General features: G+C 31.7%; 3 protein-coding genes across 3 annotated transcripts; 1 reads left to right on the top strand and 2 right to left on the bottom strand.

Moving 5' to 3' along the window:
- Nucleotides 1-8,163: 8,163 nt before the first annotated feature.
- On the top strand, nucleotides 8,164-9,841 carry LOC117924356. Its single transcript, XM_034842970.1, has one exon. It carries the CDS (start codon nucleotides 8,300-8,302, stop codon nucleotides 9,641-9,643), a length of 1,344 nt encoding a protein of 447 aa, XP_034698861.1. The 5' UTR covers nucleotides 8,164-8,299; the 3' UTR covers nucleotides 9,644-9,841.
- A 142-nt stretch (nucleotides 9,842-9,983) lies between these two features.
- LOC117924355 (pentatricopeptide repeat-containing protein At2g29760, chloroplastic-like) lies at nucleotides 9,984-12,110 on the bottom strand. The gene has a single exon (XM_034842969.1). The coding sequence runs from the start codon at nucleotides 11,993-11,995 to the stop codon at nucleotides 10,334-10,336; it is 1,662 nt and encodes a 553-aa protein (XP_034698860.1). The 5' UTR covers nucleotides 11,996-12,110; the 3' UTR covers nucleotides 9,984-10,333.
- Nucleotides 12,111-23,266: 11,156 nt separating this feature from the next.
- On the bottom strand, nucleotides 23,267-24,202 carry LOC117922843 (putative germin-like protein 2-2). Its single transcript, XM_034841029.1, has 2 exons — nucleotides 24,048-24,202; nucleotides 23,267-23,943 (listed from the first exon to the last, which is right to left on the bottom strand). The coding sequence occupies exons 1-2, from the start codon at nucleotides 24,157-24,159 to the stop codon at nucleotides 23,408-23,410; spliced, it is 648 nt and encodes a 215-aa protein (XP_034696920.1). The 5' UTR covers nucleotides 24,160-24,202; the 3' UTR covers nucleotides 23,267-23,407.
- Between the last annotated feature and the right edge of the window lie 1,171 nt (nucleotides 24,203-25,373).

The following is a 25,373-nucleotide window of genomic DNA, read 5'->3' as shown; positions in this document are numbered from 1 at the left end:
ATAACAATCTTTATATGAATTGAAGCAATCTAGACACATGTGTTACAATCGCCTTAGCAAATACCTGCTAAAAGAAGAGTATGCAAAGAACATTATATGTTCATGCATTTTCATTAAGAAATCAAAAATCAAATTTGCAATTATTTCAGTATACTTTTATGACTTAAATCTTATTAAGACTTTTAAAGAACTTATAAAAACAAAAACTCATTTTAAAAAAGGGATTTAGGATGAAAGATTGAAGAAAAATAAAGTTTTATCTTGGCCTATAAATTGAGCATTTTCCAAATTGAGTTTTAGCATATTAATCAACATATATCAAGAAAATCTTGAATTTCATATGGACAAAGCATGTCCTTTAAGTTCCCCAATGGTTTGCCAATCATTTGAAGTAAAATATGACTTATTTCATTCTCACAAAAATAATGAAGAACTATTTGGTCATGAAGTACCATATTTTAGTTGTTAAAACCCTTAAAAGTAACAACATGATGTAACATTTCAATTTCATATTAGATATATATATAATATTTGTTTCATTTTACTATCCTACTTTTGTATTATGATCTAATCACTTGTATTATACATAATTTGAGTACACTAAAAGTTACACGGAAGATTCAAGTCATAAAATCTTTACAATTGATGAGTTTGTTCATAACTGGTTCATAGACTTAGACAATTTATATACTAGAGGTCATAGTTCACTATATTTTAATTGGTTAAATGAATTACCTTAGTCTTCAAGATACATTCCTCATGGTGAGTGTACTAGTGTGTATAGTTACACAATGAATAGGAGCCTCAAAGTCATGACTAAGGGTTACTAGGTTGACATGATTTCTCTAAGCTACTCTATTATGTGGATTCTCAACTTTGAGAGAACAATGTGTTGGTGCTGAGGTTATCAATTACTTTGACCTATGAATGAGATCTTAACGTGATCATATATTCCTTATGGGTTAAGTGACTGGTGTTTTAAGAAAGTGATAATAGATATTCTTGATAGAAGTACCATGATATTTGTTATCCTCTTAGGTGATCTTAAGGATTCATAATCATGTAGTAAATAGCCATAACAATTATAGTGGAATTTGACATATGTTCTTTGTGTTGGAAATCCCTTAATTGCTTCATTTCCTGCCTTGGATCATATAAGGTGCATGCACTATCTCCTTATCTGGATTGCTTCGTTCCTTGGCCTTGGATCATAAATGGTGCATGCAATATCTCCTTAGGCTCTTTAGATATATAGCAGCAAAAAACATGGCATCAAAAACCATATTAGAACCTAAATCTAGAGATATAGAAACCATACTTATGATATGGATGTTCCCAAATCGAATCCAATCCATAGAAGACATTGATGATGTTGGTAGTCATTATAAATCATGTCTACCCAATGACTTTCCACCTAAACTCCCCCTTCATGGATCTTAGCATGAGAGAAGGGTGGACTTTTCTATCTCTTTCTTTCTTTCTCTCTCTCTTTATCTCAAGAGGATGATTAGGGTTTCTCTCTAGAAGGTAGGAGGCAAAAGTCCTAATCCCTAAAAGGGTATTTATAAGCTTCCTTGTGGGTCTAACTAGCTTGAGCCCAAATTGGGTTTGAGTCACCTGATCCATCCCACCTCAATCTTAATTGATTAATTCGTCAATTCTAGAAAAAACAATTCATAAGATCTAGCTCAACCTTGTGTTTTTACTAAAATGCCATTATGCATCACTTGTGAACCAGAAATCCAACTTTCTCGAATAAAATGTGCAAACATGACTAGGAGCCCAAGCAAGACCATTAGGACCTATGGGAAATACTAACCAATTGTCAATCTCTATTGTAAATAAAGTACTAAAGTCTAAATATGTGACAACTCTGACCAAGAAAAACCAAAGATAAAGTTACCACAATTTTGTTGTATTTCAAGTTGTCATCCTTTAGGATAAACTCTAATGTATTTATTTGTTTTAAGATTAAAATGATTAATCATTTGCTAAAAATAATAAAATCCTAATTTAAATAAATAGGGATAATATATAAATAAATATTTCCTAAAATATTAAATGAAATAGATCAAACAAAAGAAAGAATGTTCTAGAGAGTTTCACAATCCAATGTCAAAACTTTAAAGAGAGAGACAGACATTATAAAATCTAGGGTTGAAGATCAAAGTCAATCCACAACCAAATTGAATCTTAAGACTAATATTGCATTTAGAACTTAGATTTTTCTTTTTTAAAAAAGATTCCTAAAACCATAAAGTAAATTAAATTAATTACCGGTTTAAGGTTTGACCTTTTAACCCTTCTTACTTCTTATAACTTTCTTTTCGGATAAATAACAATTAGGGAGATCAGGATAACTAACGATCAAAAGTTACCAAGAATCACTAGTATCAGGTAATAACTTACCATATCATTCTCTAATATAAGTTATAAGGATAGAACCAAATATTCATAATTTATAACTCAATCAATCATTAATCTCATTGTTATAATTCTTAGACCAATTAGAAATGATGATTAATTTTGATTTTCAATTTTATTCAATCAAAGGCCCATATCCATCTTTGTAGATTTGGTCCTTAAATTCGTTAATAGTAGGACCAAACTATAGTAATAGTGATTAAGGCCTTCACAAAAATCACTAGTATCGTTATAAGAATCTTCTATAATATATCTAAGGTGATCTAACATAGAGTTTTTAAGTATCAATTAAAAGTATGTATAAAGGTGTTTTTGTATGATTACAAGGTTGCATAAGGACAATAATTAAATGACTTATGTGTTTTCATTTTGGATTATTTAATTGATTAAGACCCTTTTGGACTAATTAATTAAATAGAACCCAATCTGACCTTAATGAGTTAAGCCTAATTGAGAGTCTATATAAACTCTCTTGAGGTTTAAGGATAAACTAAATGTTCTTTTCCACTTTGTTCAGAGAACCTTAGTCACCACTCCCTCTACAAAGAAACTCACACTTCTTCATTACCAAGGTTTATGATAGAGTTATTAGGTGGAAAATCACAAAGTATTTGAGATTTCTGTTATGAATTGGAAAAGGATTTAGGAACATAAAAGTCCAAAGGTATATTTTTATTTATTTATTTATTTTAAATTAGCATCTTTTGCTACACCTAAGATCTTAGTTGCATGTGCCCTTTAATCTAGATCCAAAGGTTGTTTTCCCAACATTAGTGTTATTTGTGCACTTATATATCTTGTCAACTACACATGCCTAAATATTGTATTATATATATTGGCATGATATATTTTTGCACTAACACAAAGACATCAAAATTGTATGAAACACATATTGCCTTATCTTTGTGGAAACAATTATATAAGTATATCTTATTCAGGAAAATGAAAGCTATAATTGCTTTAAGTATGATAATGTATGATACCTTTCAAAACCTTATAAAGCTTGATCACAAATAAGGTATATGTTTACTCATGATGATACTAGTATTTTATGAAATTTACCAAACAATAATGGTGACTATATCTTTAAATCATTAAGAACTACTTACAATTCATGAAGCAAATTATGAATGTATTTGACTATAATTTATGATCTGACATATTCAGAAATCATATGGACTATCCTTAATCAAAGGCAACCCAATAAATATTACATGAATATAATGTTGCGTGTATTACACATATATAAATGATGGTTATATTAAGAAGACAAAACTAAACACATTTCACGAAAGTTCTTTCATATAAATGAACTTCAAAAGATGATGAAATTGATGTTTAACAAATACATTCAAGTGATGACCTAATAGATTTATTTATAGAGGTATTGTCAACCTTAACATTCAAGAAGCTAATATACAACATTCGAATGTGTCAACTCAGAGATTTTTCTTACTAACTTCTAAAGCATACTCATGTCCATATAAGAGAGAGTGCTTACAAGGAGACATATGCAAGGTATATTAACATATTGTACTATTTTCTCATTTGTCTAGGTTTTGTCAGTTTTTCGACAAGATTTTTAAAGAGACAATCATAACAATCTAAGACTACTCTAACATTTATAGAGTTTTTTTTTTCTTCATTTGTTTTTTCCCATAGAAAATTTTCCCAGCAAGTTTTTAACTATATATATTCTCTTTAATGTAATGGGCATTGAAGATAAGTATCAAATATAAGCCATTTTGTAAGTTTATAAAAGTCATGGAAGATTTCTTTATAATTTTTTTCCACTCCTCTCCTAGTTTTCTTTCACTTTACATTTTTTTTTAATAGTATATATAAAATTTTATTCACTTCTACATTAGTCTCACAACCATTAAGGGCTTGTTTGGTAACTATTTTCGAAAATAATTTTGAAAAATAGTTTTTAAAAATTATTATTTAATTTTTGTAGAACAAAGTTTATTTGGAAACTCAAAATCTTTTTAACATGTTTTTAATATTTTTAAAAATAATTTTTATATCTAATATTTTATTTTTAATTATTCTTAATATTTATATAATTATTTCTTAAAATAGTTATCAGAAAAAAAGTAAAAAAAAAATAATTAAAAAATGATATCTAAAAACACTATGCTCTTTGTTTTCCATAATAAAAGATATAAAAAACAAAAAACAGTTTTTCACTATCAAACTGTTTTTTAGATTTTTTTTATTTAGAGAATAAAAAAGTGTACTTAAAAACAGTTCCCCTAATTTTCTTTACATTTTTTATAGTATATATAAAATTTTAATTACTTCTAGGCTAGTCGTAGAAGCAAAAATAATTAAGCTCAAAATTTTATTTTTATTACTACATCTTTTCCAAGCCCTTAGATGATCAACAAAAAACTTGGTTGAAATCCAACGGCCCAAGTTAAATCCTTTTCTATTACATATCTTTTCTCTTTCTCCTTTTTAAAAAGGCCGAATGCTAATCGTTGTTTTTGAAGCATGCCTTTCCTACGACACAAACACCCAAACTTGGTCAAACACAATGAGTAGCATGTGTTTCTCATTCCACCACTTATGTCTTCCCATCACAGAATTAAATAAATACATAAGAAATGGCGGGGAAGGGACATGGAATGCCGTGTGCCAACAGGGTGGACCCACGCATTTGTCTTCGTCTGCAAGTCACGCTCTTCCATTTTCCACTGACCACACTCCCAACCCTTTTTTCCACCTCGGTGGCTTCCATATTTCTTTGATGGATGGACCCTTCTCCACCGTTGGATCAATCAATGGGTCCCATCAAAATCATATGTCGACGACTTAAACATAATCATCGTCCAGGCCTGTCCTCTTCTACGTGATGATGTGTCAGATTTTGAAAACATTTTGTCTTTCGGTAATAAAATAAATAATATTTTATTTTGTAATTTATAAATTATTGGATTTGAGTAGGTGGGCAAATCCAATAGCCAATCAAATATAATGCAGTCTTTCTCATAGTGATGTACACTCTAATTTAAATTAATACAACTTGTTAAATTAAGGTGACTTTTTTGCTTAAAGCAAATTCCATTTGAGATGCTTTATTTATTTATTTTTTTATTGCTTATTTTATTTTATTTTATTGAATAGAAAAGGTTAAAATATCTAGATGATTTTTTTGTATTTAATTTTAAATATAACTTTATTGTTTAGTAGTATTAAGTGTTTGTATAATTTTTTTATCTGGATAAATTATTTATTGACACATACAGCTAAATATTTGGGAGTTTCTATATTCAATTATTTTCCTTTTTCTTATTGCTAGACATCTCGTTCATTCATATCTTCTCTTTGTTTTTCAAGTCTCTAGTAAGTTACAAAGTGTAATATTTTATTTATATTAAATATTAATAAGTAAAAAAAAATACTAATATATTACTTTTTCCACTTAAAAAAAATATATTTTAATTTTTTTATTCAATAAAAAGCTTATAATAAGTTATGAAAAAAAATAAACAATTCAAATTTTGAAAACAAATTATTTTCAACAAAAAAATAAAAGAGCAAACACCCTTGTTTTCTAGTGATAAAAGTAAGATATTTTTTTTAACTTCTTAATATTTAATACTTAACATTATTAAATACTATTTAGTTTTAAATTCCATTTAAAATTAAGTGAAGAAACAAACATGATCTAACCCTTTACTTTAAAATGTAATTATTATAAAATATTACAACACCACGTATATCCAAATTTATCAATAATTTAGGGTTTTTATTTTCATTATTTAAAATTTACAATGTGATATTATATTAATGCTTGTGGATATATTGTTTTTATCATGTGTCACAACATTAACTATTGTTAACAGTATTTTTATCATTATAATTATAGATATATTTTCAAAAATAATTTTTAATTGATTTTAAGAATAAAATTTTATTAAAAAACTTAAATATGAAAAATAGGTTTTTGAAGTTATTTTTCCATAAAAGTATTATATACAAAATAATCTTCATATTTTTAATTATTTATGCTTTAAAAAAAATACATAAATATTTATTTAAAGAAAGAATGTAAATTTTTTAAAAATATCTTTTTTATATAACTCGATAAATATTTTTATTTTTATTGAATATGTTAAAAAAAAAATATTTGGAAAGCTTACAACTAGAAGTGAAAAAATAAAAACTTATTATTATTATTATTATTATTATTATTATTATTTATGGTGATTTTTTTTTAATTTATGTTAACCATAACATGTTAGCTTGCTAGATTGATAAAGAAGAATAAGATGATTTAAAATTTATAGTGAAAATTTAGATTATTTTTTTTTTCATATTGAATGTTTGGTAAAACTTAATATTTATTACTTAATAAATTAACTTATTTTAAGTTAAATTATACTTGACTTAAAATTTGTTATTTAGTTCACATCTTAAAATTTATTTTAAATCATCAAATTGATATCAAAGTTTAAATATCCGAATATATCATCGATATATTCTGATATATCTAAATCCTCATATTGATATTTCTTGATATTTTACCTATATTTCATCATTTTTTTTTAATTTTCTATAATTAAATATATTAATTCTAATTATTTTATTTCATTTATTTAATTTATTACCAAAAATATAAAAACATAATTTCTTAATAGGTTTTTTTATTTTTTATTTATATATATATAATCTATATATTCATTCAATATAAAAATATAAAAATTAAAAAAATTATGCATAAATTATTATTTATTGATATCATTGAATACATTTAAATTAAAATTTATCATAATTTTAATATTAAATATATTTAAAAATTAAATATTTTATCATAATATTATTGTAAAATAATATATAATGCAACATACATTTATAAAATTTATATGTTTTATGTGTAATATTATTATCAAATATGACAAGTTATATATATCATTTTTTTAAATAACTTTAAAATGTATATTATTAATTCTTATATAATTTTTTAGAGTTTTTGTTTTAAATTTTTGTAATTTTCATTAATCTTTATATCACTGATATTTTGTATCCATTGATATACTAAATCATATATGTAAAATTGAAGTACCTATATATTCGTGATTATATATATTTTCATCAATTTATACTCATAAATTAAAATTAAAGGAGATTAAATAATAATGAATGTTGTGACATAATAAAAGAAATCGTGAAGATAATAAGGATAAATAAAAGTAAAAAGATAAACTAAAAATATGAAATTAAAAATGAATTAATTATTTTTTTACTTTAAATTATTTTACAAAACATACTTAATTTACTTAATTAATTGAATTAAATTATTAAATTAGTTTATTAAATACTAACTTATTTATGAACTTTTCCAAGATCGCATATAACATTAATCTAAATATCGAAAAACAATAATGCAATCTTATGTTAAAGAAGTAAGTTTTTGGAAACAATTTCATCTCTATTTTTCAAAATAATTATATATTTATTGACAAAATAAAAAGGGAAGTATTGATGTTATCAAATTCATGTCGTGGTTAATGTAGTATTTCGATTTAGGATAAAGTAAAATTTAGGGATAAAACGCATCCAAACAGCCAATAAAAAGAAAGAAAATAAATTAAAAACGCCGACAGAAACAGAAAAAACCGTAAATACAAACATGGTGTCAGTAAATAGCGTGCATTCAACGACTCCAGCTCACACGCCACCAGGCGGTTACTTTTCCTTTTCATTTTCTCACATTTCCACCGTTTTTTCTATGTCCCTTCCCTAGGGTTCTCTTTTTTTTCCGCGCTTCCCCCATGGACTAATTTATATTTCCTCGGCTCTTCATGCTCGTCTCTCCATTCCTGTGATCGAGTTCGGATTATTGACAAGCTTTGTTCCTGAAACCGCTATGCCTCTCCCATGGAAGAATGCGAGGGTGGGGCGAATTTCGCGGTTTGTGGCGGATCTCCAGTCACCCAAGCGCGGTGGGTCGCTGGTCGTGGAGACCGGCTTCCCCACCTCGCTCATCGATCTCTTTGTCAAGAATCGGGATCGCCTCAAGAAACCCAGAAAAAGGCGTTCTCGTGTCTCCGATCCAGTCCCACAGCAGCCTGTGGAGCCTCAACGGCGTCCCGAGTCTGTGCAGACTGTGCAGGCTCCGGCGTCTTCGGATTCTTTTTCGGAGATCAGGAGCGTTGAATGTGAAGAAGAGGAGATTGGTGGAATTGATGGGGGCAGTCTGGTAGATGGTGGTGGTGAGGTTGAAGAGAGCGTCCGAAGGCCGAGTGGGAGGGGAGTGACTGTGGCGGTTTTGAAGATGTCGGTGGTTGTAATTCTAGCTTTGGGGACGAAGAAGCTCGCGGTTGGTATCACAATGTCTGCTTTTTTGCTTCTCTTCCTTGAATATGCGGCCAAGTGGGTTTTTGGTTTATTGACACCGTGTTCCGATGCCCAAATCGCCATCAAGTCCCTGATCCCAAAGGTCTTTCCCTTTCTTTTGACCAAACAGACAGCATTGAATCCACCAGAGGCTCCCACTCCCATAACTCTGAGCAATGCTTCCGTTGAAGAAATTCAGATTGCTGAATCTCAGTTTGATTTCCCTGCACCCGTGGAAGAAACTCGAGAAATTGAAGAAATTCAAATGGGAAGGCCCAAGATTGATTTTCCTGCCGGGGAGAGAAGATGGGGATATATGGAAGTGAAGGAAAGGGAGGGTGATAAGGAGAAGGAAGAGGAAATATTTGAAGCTTTGGAACCCAAACATGGACACAGCCGGAGTGCCAGGCTGAAAGCTAAGATCAAGAAATATATTCCAAAAAAAATTCGTCGTAGGAAATGGGGAAGTGGTAAGGAGAAAGGGAGAGGGCCAGACTCGAGCAGTGAAGTGTCTAGTTGTATGGGAGGTGATAAACCAGGTAGCTTTGAAGAAGAAGAAGAAGAAGAAGAAGTAGAGGAACAAGATGATGAGGATAAATCATTTCAATCACCACCCCTAGAAGAGCAGGAAAAATTGCGTGAGGAACCAGATATGAATGGTGCCAGTTGTAGTTCTGACATACAATCACAAAATGATGTGGAAGCAGCTGTAGTCAGAGAGAACCCAGAGAAGGAAATAGGGAGGAATTCAGGGTATCTAGTTCTCTTTCTGATTGCTCTTGCTGGACTTCTGGGTGGTCGTGTTCTTGCCCTTTTACTCACAACAGCCTGTTGTCTAATGTTGAAATTATTCAAAAAGCCAATAACACTCTAGACTTAAAATTTTCCCTTTCTTTTTATTTTTGGTACATTTTGTTTCTCTGGCTTTCTTGGAGCATCAAATTGTATTCCTGAAAATCATGTGATGGAAGGTTCAACCTTTTTTGTTGGCTGTCCAACTTTCAGGTAGTGTATTCTTAACTGTAAATTTACAGATACAAATTACAATCCATTACACCTTTTTTTCTGTAAATTTCTGTTGCTTGCCTTTCTTCTGTTTCAGATTGATTGAGCTTCTACATAGTTCTTCATTTCAATTTGTCATTTTTAGCTGTTCTTCCATTACAAACTTAGTATGCAGAAATGGATACTTTGACAACAGAGGAATTGCAGTTATAAGATTTTGGGTTTTCATTTTTTTTCCAACGATTTCTCAAGAAACGAAGAATTTATTTACAAGTTGATATCATCTTTGATGAGAAGAACACGAATAGCTAAATTTACAAGGTCACAAGTTTAGATATTCACTTGTGTTTCATTCCAAAATGTGGGAAATTTTCTATTGAAAATGCATAGGTTGCTCTGAATGGAACCTGGATTGCTGTTTGAAATTTCTTGACTTAAACTTCCCATTCTAGTTTCTGGTGTGCTATCCAGACAATCTATGTATGAGCTATAAGTGTCATCATAAGTATGAGGTTCTTCTTCCATTCCACTGCTTCAATCTTTGATCTTGTTTCCTATATTAAGTTTTAATGTCTACAGAGCTGATCCCTGGAACCTTTCTTATATCAGTCTCGTTCATTACTCGTCTTGTCTTTGCTACTTCAGCCCATTGACCTGCCAGAGCATAGAAGTTAGATAACAGGATATGAGTTGCATGGCTTTGAGAACTCAACTCTGTCAGTCCATTGGCAATCTTCTCCCCAAGATCGTACTCCAAATGATTCATGCATGCACTCAGCAGAGTCTTGTTAGCTATGATCTTTTCCTCGGGTGGCATGAGTTTGATAAACTCCTCTGCTTGGTGCAGAAGCCCTGCTCTGCTCAGGATATCAAGCAAACAACCCAAGTGTTCAATCTTTGGTTGGATTTGGTAAGCTTCCACCATCCTCTTGAACAAGAGGCAGCCTTCTTTAACTAGCCCTGAGCGGCTGCATGCCATCAAGATGGAAACGAATGTTGCTTGATTTGGCTTAATCCCTTGTTTTTCCATTTCGGTAAACAAACTCAAAGCTTTATCCCCATGCCCATGATTTGCAAGCCCCTCTATTGCTGTTGTCCATGTAAAAACATCTCTAGAATCCATTTTGTAGAAGGTAACCATGGCCTCCTCTAGACTCCCACACTTTGCATACATGTCAATGAGAGCTGTTCCCACAAAAAGATCTTGCCTTGGATTGTTTTGGAGTATAAATCGATGAACTAGTCTACCATTCTGCAGGTCTGCCAAGCTTGCACATGCCGCAAGCACACTTACCATTGTGGTTTCATCTGGTTCTACCATCTCATTCTCCATTTTCCTGAAAAGTTCTATAGCCTTCTTTGGATGCTTTGCCTTGACATATGCATGAATCATCGAATTCCATGAAACAAGGTCTTTAATCCTCATCTGATCAAAGATACCTCGAGCCAAATCTATTGACCCCATATCAACATAGCCATTGAACAAAATGGTATGGGACACTACATCTCTCATGGTAGCCATTTCAACAAACAGACTTTGCGCAGCATCCATCTCCCCACACTTGGTGTACACCCGCAACAATGCATTGCTCAAACTCAATGCTGGTCTAATCCCCACTTTTATAACATAACCATGAACCTCTTTTCCAAACTCTGTCCCTCCTATCTTTCCACAAGCTGAGAACACAATCACCATAGAGATGTGATCAGCTCCTATACCTTCGTACATCATTCTTTTGAACAAAATCAGTACTTCAACTGCATTGTCATTGTAAGCTCCTAGAAGCGTATTCCAACTTACTAAATCTCTATGAGGCATCCCATCAAACAACCTACGGGCATTGGTTACTTGCCCTGTGGATCCATACAAGTGAAGCAGAGCATTCCCCACATAAACATCAGACTCCAAACCTGTTTTTGTTACATGGGCATGTACTTCTTTGCCCTTTGAAAGTGAACCCATACGCCAACATGCCTTTAGCATAGCTGGATAAGTATACTTATCAGGAAAAACGAATCTTCCTTTAATGAAGTGGTTGTATATGAGAATGGCCGTGATGGGGGTGGGGCTTCTGGAGTAGGCTCTGATGAGGCAATTCCATGTGGGTGTAGCGTGAATGAAAGCAGTCGTGATGGTTTGGGTGAGGACTTGATCAAACACTTTAATGTCATGGGGTGAGGCTGTGAGGCACACAAGAATTTTTTTCAATTGCCTAGACATAGTGTCATTTCATGATGGATGTGGTGGTGGTTGCTAGAGATAATTGAGAGAAGGAAGCGCCTCCCTTGGCTTTAATTAGTGAAAAGTATTTATCGTGGAGAGGCCATTATGGGTTTGCAGGGATATTATTGGATCAATTCTGTTGGTCCACCATACTTTTTACAATTGAGTCCTGATTCAGTTCAAGTGTTAATGGCATACGCCTTTGTACAGGTGGTTTTAGATTATAATATCTTAGATGTGGCGTTATCCTATTGGGGAGTAGGGATGGGCAAAAAATATCTCCCGATCAACCTATATATATTTTAAATAAAATGGAAAAATCTTATACAAAAATGGGTACACATCTTGTGTATTTGAAAAGAATTTTTAAAATTTTTAGAATTCAAGGAAGTATAAGGGTTTTTTTTTTTTTCCATATTTTTTTTAAACTTGTTTTTACAAACCGTTTTTATCCTTTAATTTTAAAATAGTTTTTAAAAATAAGTTTTAAAAAATATGGTTAAACATGTCAATGTTTTCTTTTTGTTTTTTAAAACGAATGAAAATAATTTTTATTTGTTTTTAAACAATTGTTCTTTATTTTATTTTTTTTAAAGAATGTCGGTAAAATAGTATTAGAAAATTCTCTAAGATTTTTAATTCTTTCGCTTTTTAAAATTTTGAAAAAAAAATGCAATTAGGAGTATAAGATGATTATTTGGTTTTTATAAGAATTCTTATATTTTATATTTTAGGTAGGAGTTTCTATTTTTTTTTTAATATCCCAATTATTATTGAAAAAAAGGTAACTTTTTGTAAGATATTTTAAGAAAACACAAGCAAAAGGTCGACATTTTTTTTTTTTAAAATATACCCCTCACCAAAGGAAAAATTTTCACAAGCTATAATTAATTTCTTTATTCAATTTATTTATTTTTAATATCAATTCTGGTGTAATATATTATACTATATTGTCAATATTTGCAAATTTTTAGAACCATCAACATCTATTTTCTCCCCATAACAAGACATGTGATCCTAGGTGATGGAATCGAATGAATACTTAATTTCAAGGACTACAATTTAAGGCTAATTTCATTTGGTGTAGATATGTTCAATTATTATTACTTTTAAATTTCTTTAGGTGACACCCTAAAATTTTATTTTATTAATAAAATTTAAATAGATGTGTTTAACAATTCTTTGAAATATTATGAAATATATTTATAAGATTGTTAAATGATAAAATTTGAAACTAAGTGGGTGTTTTTTAAACCAATTTAATAATTTAAAAGTGACTTAATAACTTAATTTAAGTTATAAGTAAATTAAGTATATTTGGTAAAATAGTTTGATGGTATGTTTTAAAGTAAAAAATAACTTTAAGTAATAGGTAAAAATAATTAATTTATTATTAAGTTTATATTTTTATTTTACATTTTTATCTTTATTTGTCATTATTACTTTAATGATCTCTTTTACTATTCCATGATTTTTATTATTACTTGATCTCTTTTGTCTTAATTATAATTTATGAGAATAAATATACTAATTTGATGATTTATAATAAATTTTAAGTTAATTTTATCAAATAACCTTAATACTTAAAGTATGAATTAAGTAATAAGTTTTAAGTCAATAATTTAAGTATAATTTAACTTAAAGTCTATTTAAGTAATCAAGTAACAAGTATTAATTAAGTTTTACAAAACACCCTGTGGACCCCGCATTTCGGCTCAATGCGTTTCCCACTCGATGGCGAGCTCGATTTTTATTTGAAAAATTGATTTTTATTGATTATTTGAAAATGACTTGGAGTCGCCACTTATTTTTGTTTTATTTTTAAAAGGGTAAACAAAATAAGAAAGAAAAACCCTAAGTGTGACTCCTTATTTTGGAAAAGGCAGTCTGTAAAAAACCGGATCGGGTTCGGGGGTCAGGTTACTTATCGGGAAGGTACGGTAAAGACCGTAGCACCCCTCTAAGTCCCTAAAGACGGGTCTCTACTAATAAAATGAAGCTGACGTGGCAATTGATGAGCAAATCAATGAATACCTAGGACGAATCATGCACATACGAGAATCAAAACATGCAAAGAAAATGACTAGGATGCGAGTCGATGTGTACCTGGACCACGAACAACAACGCGCTATCATGGAATGGGGTTAGTGAATAAACACAAAATGATTATATGTATATCAAAGAACAGAGTAAATCAATCACACATGGCGGACAGATCAACCAACCAGTCAATCAGTCAATTATAATCACATATGTGGGGCCCCCACCAAAGCCCGTTCGATCTTGCATGAATTAATCTCACAAATTCCATTATTCCAGAATTATGAAAAGTTCATTCATGCTTATTAAAATTAAGAAGAGCAGAAGATTGTTTGAAAATCATAACAGAATTAAAACTATTTGAGAGAAAATTGGATTTTCGAAATTTATTTGAAAAAATGGAATCTCGAAGGTTATTTAAAAATTGAAGTATTGGGAATTAAATTCAAGAATTGGAATTTTGGAAATTGAAATTAAAAGAAATTAGAATTTTTAAAATTATTTGAGAGTGGGAACTATGAAAATTAAATTATGAAAATTGGAACCTTGGAAGTTATTTGAAGGTGGAATTTTTTTGAAAGAAATAAATAAAATGATGATAACAATAAATAAATAAATAAATATATGTGAAAATTGAAAATTTGGAAATTGGAGATTAAATTCAGAAATTGGAAAATATGAATTTTGATGGATTATTTAAAGATAGGATTTTAAAAATAAATAAATAAATAAAATAATAAGGAAAATAATAATGATTAAATAAATAAATGTGAAAATTGAAAATTTGAAAATTAGAAATTAAATTTGAAAATTAGAATTTTGATGAATTGAGAATTAAATTTGAAAACCGAAATAGGGAAGAATTATTTAAAAATGAAATTTTAAGAAAGAAAATAACTATAATAAAATAATAATAATACGAAAATAATAATGATCAAATAAATAAATATAAAATTAAAAAAATAAATAATATTGAAGTTCTGGAAAATCAAATTTAAGATTAAAATTTAAAAATGAAATTTTTGGCATCCAGTTGAAGAAAACTAAATAATAATAATAATAATAATAATAATAATAAAAGAAATGGCTTAGGATCAAGACGTGTACAGGAAAGTCCTATAAGGAATAAACAAATAAAAAGTAATACACCACAAACCCATTTTTCTATATATCATAATGATGCCATGCTGACACCAAAAGCCCATTCTCCAACTTTGCGACTTGGCCCGCCGCTGCATATATGAGATCCCATGCTCTTGTTGACATGTGTGAAAGAGGGATACTGTCAGTGAAGTGAATGATTAGAGGCATGAACTAGAGGGTATTGGGAGGCAATAATGAGATGGTCGTTAGAAATGTGGTATGAAAATGGGTTTATTAGATGCATGGCGCGAAGAGAAATGAGTATGAAGGTATGAAGACATAGAGAGAATGGTGATGGGTATATAAGTTTGGGAAGGTGAGAACATGGGTAGACGGGGCACTGGATGCGGATATGAATGATGATAGGTATGAAAAAAAAAAACTTAGAGAGAGACAAGGTGGCAAACACAGAATGGGTTCAATGGCATTAACATTAAATGGGTATATGGTGGGGGTTTAGAGTGAGAAAGAAATATGTGTGGTTCCATGGGTGGGCAAATCTGGAACCTTCATGAAGACTTTGGATAGATTTTGGGGCAGCCATGCATATGCAGGGATAGACTACGGGTTGGTGGGATGCATAGGGTTGTAGTCTGCAACAGTACACGCAGAAAGCCACTATGGAAAGTTCCACCATTAGGCGAGTCGAAGAGTGTAGTGGACAACATGAAGCCTCCACTGATTCTGCTGCAAGACCTTCTCTAGGCACAAGATCCTCATCACAAAAAAAAAGCATCCAGAAATGAACACGCATCCTCAAAGCATCAATGACACACCCGACAACCAGAGCAACAGCTAATATAATCCATGCATACGTCTCATCCGCTGAGGTCAAGGGTTTGGGGTAGCAAACTAATGCGCAGTTCTCTCACCTCAAGCGTAGATCAGAACGTCAAACCAATAGTTCAAAGCCAATCTAGGAAATTGAGCCAGAAACAGGGATTACGAATTGAGATATCAGAAATAAAAGAGGAAACAAAAACAAGATAGTGTGCTCAAAATAGAGTAAACAGAATGAGCAATGCTTCCGGTGGGGTGAACTGAAAACCATCAAGCCTCAAGCTAAAGTAAGGATCTAGCCATTTATAGGAGGAGAAAAGAAAAAAGATCATGAATATTATAGAGGACAAAACAGAGCAGGTATATACAGGTAATCACATTCAACTAAAACAACCTTGAGGCCCTGAATATCCACAAAAAAAAAAAATCACAAAAATAATGTTCATGGATCAACAGAGAATGATGCAGGACACTAAAAGATGGAAAATGTACCAAGCTCCAGACAGCCTTGCCTGGAAATTCACAGCGCGACCTTCCTCTGTTTCTCCCTTTCTTCAACAGCAAGCTCTCTCCCTCAAAAGCACTTCTCACAGCACTCGCTACTTCTCTCTGCTCAGTTCTAGCTCCCTCCCTTCCTAGATCCTCGAACCAGCAAGTCTCCTCTAAGATCAATGGAATCAGCAAGCTCCCTTCTTTTTCCTCTCTAATGGCTTCCCCCTCCGTATATCTCTCCTCTCTCCTGTTTCTATCTTCCTCAAGAAGCCACTACCAGCTCCACTATTCCCTCCATCAGCCAGCATGGCGTCTTTGACTACCACCAGCATGGCCCCCTGCCATCTCCATGCTGGTCCATGCAGCTCCTCTCATGTGTCGGGAAGGGGTCCCCCTACTTGCCTAGGGTGTTGCCCGGCTCTTCCAATGCCATATTAAAAACTAAAATCCCCTGAATGGGGGTCTTCACACCCTTACACTCGACCTTTGAAAGTTTATTACTTAATGATTTAAGTTTATTTTAAGTTAAATTATTTTTAAGTTGTTAACTTAAAATTTATTATTTGTTTTTTAGTTTAAGTATTAAAGTTGTTTGATAAAATTAACTTAAAATTTATTTAATTTATTTAGAATGCTTTGAGAGTGATTTTAGAAAGTATTTATAATTTTTCTGTATTAAAGATGTTAGAAACACTTCCTACAATCATTACTAAACACGCCTTTAATAATTCAAATTAAATCATTAAGTTACTTAACTTAAATCAATTCCAGTTTTCAATCATTTGGGCTTTGTTCTGCATCTTTCCAATCACAAGTCTCACCTTCCTTTACCATTTGTTCGGGGATTTTAGCGATTCAAAATTTTTTTGTTTTGTTCTTTGTTTTGTTGTATTTTGTTTTTGTTTTCTTTCATAATAGAAACATGTTTATTAATTAATTAGGTAGCTGCCAAACTCACCAACGAACTGTACTTTGTCTACTCTTCCATGTTACTGTCACTGGATATATAGGAATTAGAGACATCAAGTGGATGCCAACTTGCCAAGTGGGGTATTTTGGAAAATAGGTCTTCAAAAATGTAGAATCGGGGCAATCCTATGATCACACACGCTAAAAAATATGTAGTAAACAAAAACCTACATACTAAAATGAAATTAAAGAAACAAAATGTGAATAAGTAAAAATTTATTTAGAGTAAGGTGTTTAATTTTTTATTGAATAAAAAAAATAAAATATTTGACTTTTTCTATTCAGGTAAAAATAATATATCAATAACAACTAATATAATTAAATTAAACCTAATGACAATAAATTTACTTTTTTATGTTGGCTGATATTAATAAATTATTTTTAATTAAATATGAAAAGTAAAATATTTTGACTTTTTTTATTTAATCGAAAAATAAACACCAATTGAAAGTGTAATTACTATTCTTATTCTTACTAAGATCGATTGAAACGGACAAATATCAAGAATATGTGATAGTGCATTCTCCTCGGGGACAACAACACAACTATATACTCAAAGAGTATTCCTAGATAAAGTATACAATTGAATTTTGTAGAGCTCACTTTATTTTTCCATAATGTGACTATGCTTTTCATATAAGGTTTTTCTTTATTTTTTTTCTTGTCAAAGAAAAAAGTATTAATATGAAAAATGTTTTTTGAATATGAAAGTATTTTCTACTTATTTGGGCAACGGTCCCTAGTTATATTAAGGGTTTTTTTTCCCCAATTTTATTTGCTTTATTTATTTAGTTTTCTTAATTTTATCCATATCCTCTTCATATGTGAGATATTGTGTAGAGGGACAAATTAATTTTTTTCACTTATTAATTGACACATGTCAATACTCACTAATAATATGTTGATGAGTGTTAGATTGGTTTCACACAAAAAATAGACTGATAAATTAAATTAAAAATTGATAATACAAATAAATGTTGTAATAATTATAATCAATTAATTATGGTAGTTGAAATAATAGATAATTATCATAATATATAAGATAATTATTTCTAAAAGATAATATCAAAATAAAATTTTCACCACTATAAACAAAAAGTTCCTCTTATTTCAAAGAATACTTTGAAAACTAAAGAAATTTTTTAGAGCATTTAAAGAAATTCCTTGAAGATTCGAAGATGCTTTAAAGTTGAAGAATATTTGAAGAAGTTGAAGACTTGATTTTCTTTATGAAGGATAGAAGACTTCATTAGAATTTAGTGTTTATTTATGAAACCTCTTTTGAACCAAATTAAACATTAAACTACTTAAAAGGGCAATGTTATCTTTGTAGGAAGAATCAAACGATAAATTAGAAATTCTTTCATCAAATTATAAATAAATACAATTTACAATTTTGTCCATAATTTTCTTTTTTGAGAAAATTTGTATGCACAAAATTTTTTGCGTACTCGTTGAGACAACTTTACCTTCCATCTCTTCCTTACAAGAAATCTGCATCACATCATACGAAGTCTTGAAAGAACAAATTTGGTGATCAAGGAATCAAATCTAACCAATCTAATCCAACCAAAGCTATTAGAACCAAAATAAATTTAGGTCCCAGGACTTGAAGTAGTATGAAAAGCTATTTCATTCCATAAAAAAACGAATGTTTTTAAAGTAACTTCTCCCCAAAGTCCAAGAATCTCAAAACAACATGGTTAAACAAGTCAAATCACACCCAAACATGTCTTAAAAGGCAACTCTAAAGTCTTCTTCTACTAAAATAGACAATGAGTCTAGTAGCGGGTCTATACTTGCATCTCCATGTGAGACCTTAAAAATAACACAACCAATAACAACTGATTATGTTACTTCTTCTAATACCATTATGCCAGTTACGATGATAAACTTAATTCAATTAGAAGAGCAAATTGATGATCAAATGGTTAAACAAATTAAGGTCCTTACCAGAATTAGAATGAAAAATATGTCAAAATTGCTCATCTTGGGCAAAATCAAAAGTAAGGAAGAATCAAGACAAATAGTTGCCCATCCATCCATAGGATTTCCATTGAAAGAAAATCATTCTCTTGGTAATGAGGGTTCTAAAGCACAAGAACCCCATGCAAATATTCAAGTTTCTCTAGAGGAGTTAATCCCTATTAATCAATTAAAACAATTCATCCTAGAAGCTCTTAGGAGTAAAGATGAAGGTGGTGTTTTATCTTCTCATAATTATGCTAAGTCTTATTGATAAAGGATTGAGCAATTGAGAAAGCCTATAAGTTTTCAACTATCGAAATTCCAATGATTTGATGGCAAGGGTAATCTAAGACAATATGTAGCTCACTTTGGTGGAAACTTATAACAATGTAGACGCTCAAGGGGACCTCCTAATCAAACAATTTGTTTTCTTATTGAAGGGAAATGCCTTTGATTAGTATATCGACCTTGAGCCTAACTCAATAGACAATTAACATGAGCGAGAGTTTGATCCTCAATCATTCTTATAGTACCCAACACACTATAAGCATGATAGAACTCACAAATACTTGCCAATGGAAGAATGAACCCGTCATTGGCTACATCCAAAGATGAAGAAACCCAAGTCTTGATTGCAAAGACAGGTTAATTGAAGATTCAAATTGAGATGTGTACACAAGGAATGCACTGAGGTTTATACTATATTCTTTGAGATGATATTGAGTTTGTGCTGAAATCATTAGAAGACTTTAAGGTATAGGTAAAACCTTAATATGGTCATATATTCTCTACAGATTAGGTCACTATTGATAGAAGTTGGTGCCAACATGTATTCTTGATAAAGACACCATGATATTTCATGAGATTGAGACAATATATTCCCTTATGTGATCTTAAGGACTTGTGATAATGAAATTTGTGGGATTGTAATAATTTATTAAGTGAAATTTGAGTTAGAGTATGTCAATTAATCATATAATAGGATGATCTGCAACCCAAGGTTTAAAGAGGTAATTTTGAGAAGTTGATAACTCATACCTTGTTAAATTACGAATACTAATTCATAGAGAGTTTGCATGTAATGAATAGTAGGTTATAGACTTGAGTTTTTTGTCTCGATCAAATATCATTGAATATTGAAGTGCAATTGACTCTTTATAGTAAGATGTTGAATCAATTTCAAAATTGGATTTTGAGGGAGCTAGTATTTTCCTATGGGTCCCAATGGTCCCTACTCAAGCCCATGTTTCTTGGTGGCATCGTTTTTTAGGGTTAGTTAGGCTATGTATTCGCATGTGTGTATAAGGACATTTTGGTAAAAATGCAAGATTGTAGGCTATGGGTCCCAATGGTCCCCACTCAAGCCTATGTTTCTAGGTGACATCGTTTTTTAGGGTTAGTTAGGCTATATATATTCACATGTGTGTATAAAGACGTTTTGGTAAAAATGAAAGATTGTAGAGGAGCTTGTGAATGTTATCTTTGGACCAAGCTAATCAATTAATTAAAGCTCAATAAGGTTAATTAATCAATTAGGACCCAAGTAGGTTAGATTAAGTGACCTAAACCCAAGATAAACTCAAGTTACTTAAGCCCACAAGGAAACCTATATAAACCTCCTTAGGGGTTAGAGTTTTAGTCCTTTTCTTTAGTCTTTTGAGGAACTAGAGAGAGCAACACTAGCCTCCACTCCTTAGAGAGGATTCCATCATCCTCAAGTACCTAGATCTAGGACAGAGGATCATCAGGTGGAAGATCCCTTGGTTTTTGAGATCTCTATCGACTTCTTCATTGATAGGAATAGATCTAGGAACATCTATATCACATGTATGGTTTGCATCTCTAAATCTACGGTTATCGATGGTTTTTATGATCATGTTTTTTCATTGTGCTTATATTTAGAGATCCTCAGGATAGTTTTGCATGCACCCCAATGGTTAAATGTTTAGAATGAAGCAATCTAAATCTTCCAATAGAAGAGATATCGTATATTGATCTTTTGATAGAGTATAAAAATGTTTATGCATAGAGTTATAAACAAATATTAGGATTAGATATGAAGGTAGTAGTTCACCATGCATTCAGCTATTAAACATAGTGCTCGACCTATAAAATCGGCACAACGTCATTTTCATCTAAATTAATTCCTCAAATTGAAGCTGAAGTCAATAAACTTATTAAAGCTTATTTCATACAAGAAGTGAAATATCTAACTTGAATCTCAAATATCGTCCTTGTTTGAGTATGCATCAAATTTTGTGATCTTAACAATTCAAGTCCAAAAGATGACTTCCCATTGCCCTTGATTGAATTGATGGTTGATGCCACTACTGGACATGAAGTGCTATCCTTCATGGATGGCTTATTAGGATATAATCAAATGTGGATGTCTCTTGAGGAATGAAGAACTCATGGCCTTTTTGTACTTTGACAGGGATTTTATTGCTACAAAGCTATGCCTTTTAAGCTGAAGAATGTCAGTGCCACCTACCAAGAGCTATGCAAAAGATCTTCAATAACATACTTCATAAAAGTGTTGAATGTTATGTTGATGATCTAGTTGTAAAATCAAAGAAGATAATTGACCATCTTCAAGACCTCCAAAAAGTATTTGAATGATTACTCCAATACCAATTTACAATGAATTCATTGAAGTGTGCCTTTAGAGTTACTTTAGGAAAGTTTCTTGAATTCATCATTAACCATGACAGTGAGATTGATTAATCCAAAACTGCAGCAATTTGAAATATGTCAGTGCCTGAAAACACACATAAGTTGAAAAGCTTATAAGGTCATTTGGCTTACATCCATAGGTTCATCTCCAATCTAGTTGGACAATGATAACCATTCAATTGGTTTATGAAGAGAGGTGTTCCTTTTGAGTAGGATGAAGCTTGTAGAATTACTTTCAAAGTATTAAAGAATATAACAAAACCTCCAATGTTGAGAGCTCTTGTATCAAGTGGACCACTCAGCTTTTACATTGTGGCACAAGAACAATCTTAAGGATCATTACTCAACCAAAAAAATTAATGATGAAGGAATGGAGAATGCCTTGTACTATTTAAGTCAAACAACAATAGGTGCTGGGGAAAATTACTCACCAATAGAGAAGCTATGTCTACCCTTGTTCTCCTCGATCAAGAAGCTAAGACATTATTTTCATACCTATTTGATGCATCTGATTTCAAAAGCAAATCCTATTTAAGTATATCATGTCAAGATCCGTCCTAATAGGACAACTAGAAAAATTGTCGTTTTTACCATGAGTATTCGACTCATTACATCGCTCAAAATCCTTAAAAGGCCAATTCTTAGATGATTTCTTAGCGGATCATCCTATCCAGCAAATTGAGAGCTATCCAAGGACTTTCTTGATGAAGAAGTGCTTTTAGTTGAAACTTTATCTCCATGACGAATGTTCTTTGATGTTACATTACCTTTTATTTGTTTAGACTTAAGCTTGGATCAGAATTTTGAGATCTAGTTTAGGCATAAGCTGGATCCAGTAATAAGTTAGTAGCTTATGGTCGTTAGAGTCGAGTTATAGAAGAAACTTAAGAGGCCATTTATAAAACAAGTATTACAGGTAAACTAATAGAGACATTTCATTCTATCAAAATAAAACGGATTAGTTCTTCCATAGAAATATTCCTGTGTGCTATTTCAATTTCCATAGAATTTCCAAATGCCCCTTGAGAAACTTGGATTTTACATCTTAATTGAAATGAGTCAACTGCATAGATAGATATCCAAATCATTTCTCCTGGCAGTTGAGATTATCAGTCCCAACATGTGGAGGAGTGGAAAGAAAGTGGGAAGACGGTGGATCAAGAATGAGACAATCAATATATTTGATAAACACATTTCCAACAATCATATTTTTATTTCCGAAAAAGTATGTAATGGAATCTTAATAGGAGATAGTGCAATTATATATATATATCAATATAACAGATATAGAGCTAAAACACAAATGGGGAAAGAAATTTTCTTCTTCATATGGCTTCCACTCATCTAGAACTGTGCTTGAAGATGATCAATTGTAGTTTTGTCCACCTGGAAAGCCTTGGCCAGAACATCATCAGCAATGCCTGGGTTGGATCCAAAAACAGCATTGGCAATAGTGTTGACACCGGGATTCTGGCTGCTCAAGGCAGAGAGTGAAACTGCTTTTCCCCCAGCCATATTCCACTGGAAATGAGGAAGTCCCACCGGAAACACGAACACATCACCCTTCCTAAGGTCCTTGGTGATGAGCCGATTGTCCGGGTTAGACGTAACAAAGCCAACCTGCAGAGAGCCTTCTAGGACTGTGAGTATCTCACTGGCACGAGGATGTGTGTGAGGTGGAATGACACCCTGTGGTGCATAGTCAATGCGAGCGATGGAGATGCCAAGGGTGTTTAGTCCAGGCAGTTGTCCCACAGTGACTGGGGTAACCCTAGAGCCGAGGGGGTTTGACGTGTTGCCAGGCACATGGAGACCAGCAAAGGAGAAATGCCCCGCCTGTGCAAGTTTTGAGTCCATGCAAGCAAGGCCATTAACTCGAGCTGCCATTAACACAAAAAGTAATGAGAAAAACAGCCACGTACAATTTACGTAAATCACTTTGGTACTCAAGAAAAGCAAATATATGTTTATATGATGACCCTACCTGAGCTAGCAGGATCGGCTACGCAGAAATCTTGCAAAGGACTGGGCTCAAAACCAATGGCAAGACTACAAGTAATAGCTAGCAAACTCAGTATCATAATGTGGCTTGCCATCTTACTCTCCTGTTATTGTAATCAACTGATCAGAAGATGTATGCTGTAGTATTTGAGAGTTAGAGATGTGAAGCATAAGTTGTAAAACTCTATGTATATAGAGCAAGTAGGAGTAGATGATCCACATGAAATGAAGGAAGGAGTCATCAATGGAATAAGCTGCCGGCTCAAGATCCCAAGTTCATTGAAAAGGTAAGAAATCTTCAAACCTGCAGGCTAACGAGATTTTAATAGAAATTAGTCACATGTAAACATTCCTTCGGTCCAAAATGTTTTCATTATATTATATATGCAGCAAACATACATAAAATTCAAAAATCTGTGTGTACATGTATGTATACACTAGCCGTAAGTAATATGCGCTAAACATAACATCTAAATCCTTTTTGTGTGTATACATGTGTGCACTAGCTCTATGTATGTACGTATATTTAAACAAAAATTTCAAAAGTTTGTGTATGTATATTTCTTTTCAAGGTTATGGTAGACCTTAAGAATTTGAGCAATTGACTGTATAAACCTGAGTAAAAAGAATACTATAATCGAGCCTTTTTCTGAAATGAGATTGGATTTTATATTCATCTTTTAAGTTTCAAGCTAAACTTATTTATCAATAATTTCAAACAGACTTCCTTTGTTAATTAGAAGATGCTCAAATCTCAAACTTGAAATATGAAAGATGCAGTCAGTGCTCTGGAATTGGTGTCGTAATGATGACACCCCTTAATATTGGAATGAGTTTTTCTCTGCTCATGCTACACATGATTTCATGATCATGTATACATTACAAATCAGTTTAATATTATACATTGCCTATGACTGATTCATATGAAAAGGGTGGTGGTTTTTTTATTAATTAGCACCAGTTCAATGGTTTGCCACGTGGCAAAAAATTCTCATATGACCATATGGGAGAGGATGTCTTTATCCTTAAAATATCCTCGAGAAGTTTCTTGCAGCGGACCTATTATGTATTTATATTAACTGACTCTTGGATTTTCTGTTCAGCACAATAGTGTGGAGTAATTATTAAACATCACAACTACATCAAAACCAGCATACGTTTGGTTTAAATACATGTCTTCAGGTCATATAAAAATACATATATTTTCAATATCTAGTCGGCTTGGTCTTCAGAGAGCAAAGAATTTTTCAAAGAGGATCTTAGTGCGGCAGCTAGCTAATGCAACCCTTCAAAGACTTCTTCCCTTCTT

The sequence above is a fragment of the Vitis riparia genome, chromosome 10, assembly GCF_004353265.1.
Source record: "Vitis riparia cultivar Riparia Gloire de Montpellier isolate 1030 chromosome 10, EGFV_Vit.rip_1.0, whole genome shotgun sequence".
NCBI lineage: Eukaryota > Viridiplantae > Streptophyta > Magnoliopsida > Vitales > Vitaceae > Vitis > Vitis riparia.
Note: the sequence above shows the minus strand (reverse complement) of the source record. Positions and strands in the feature narration are given on the sequence as shown.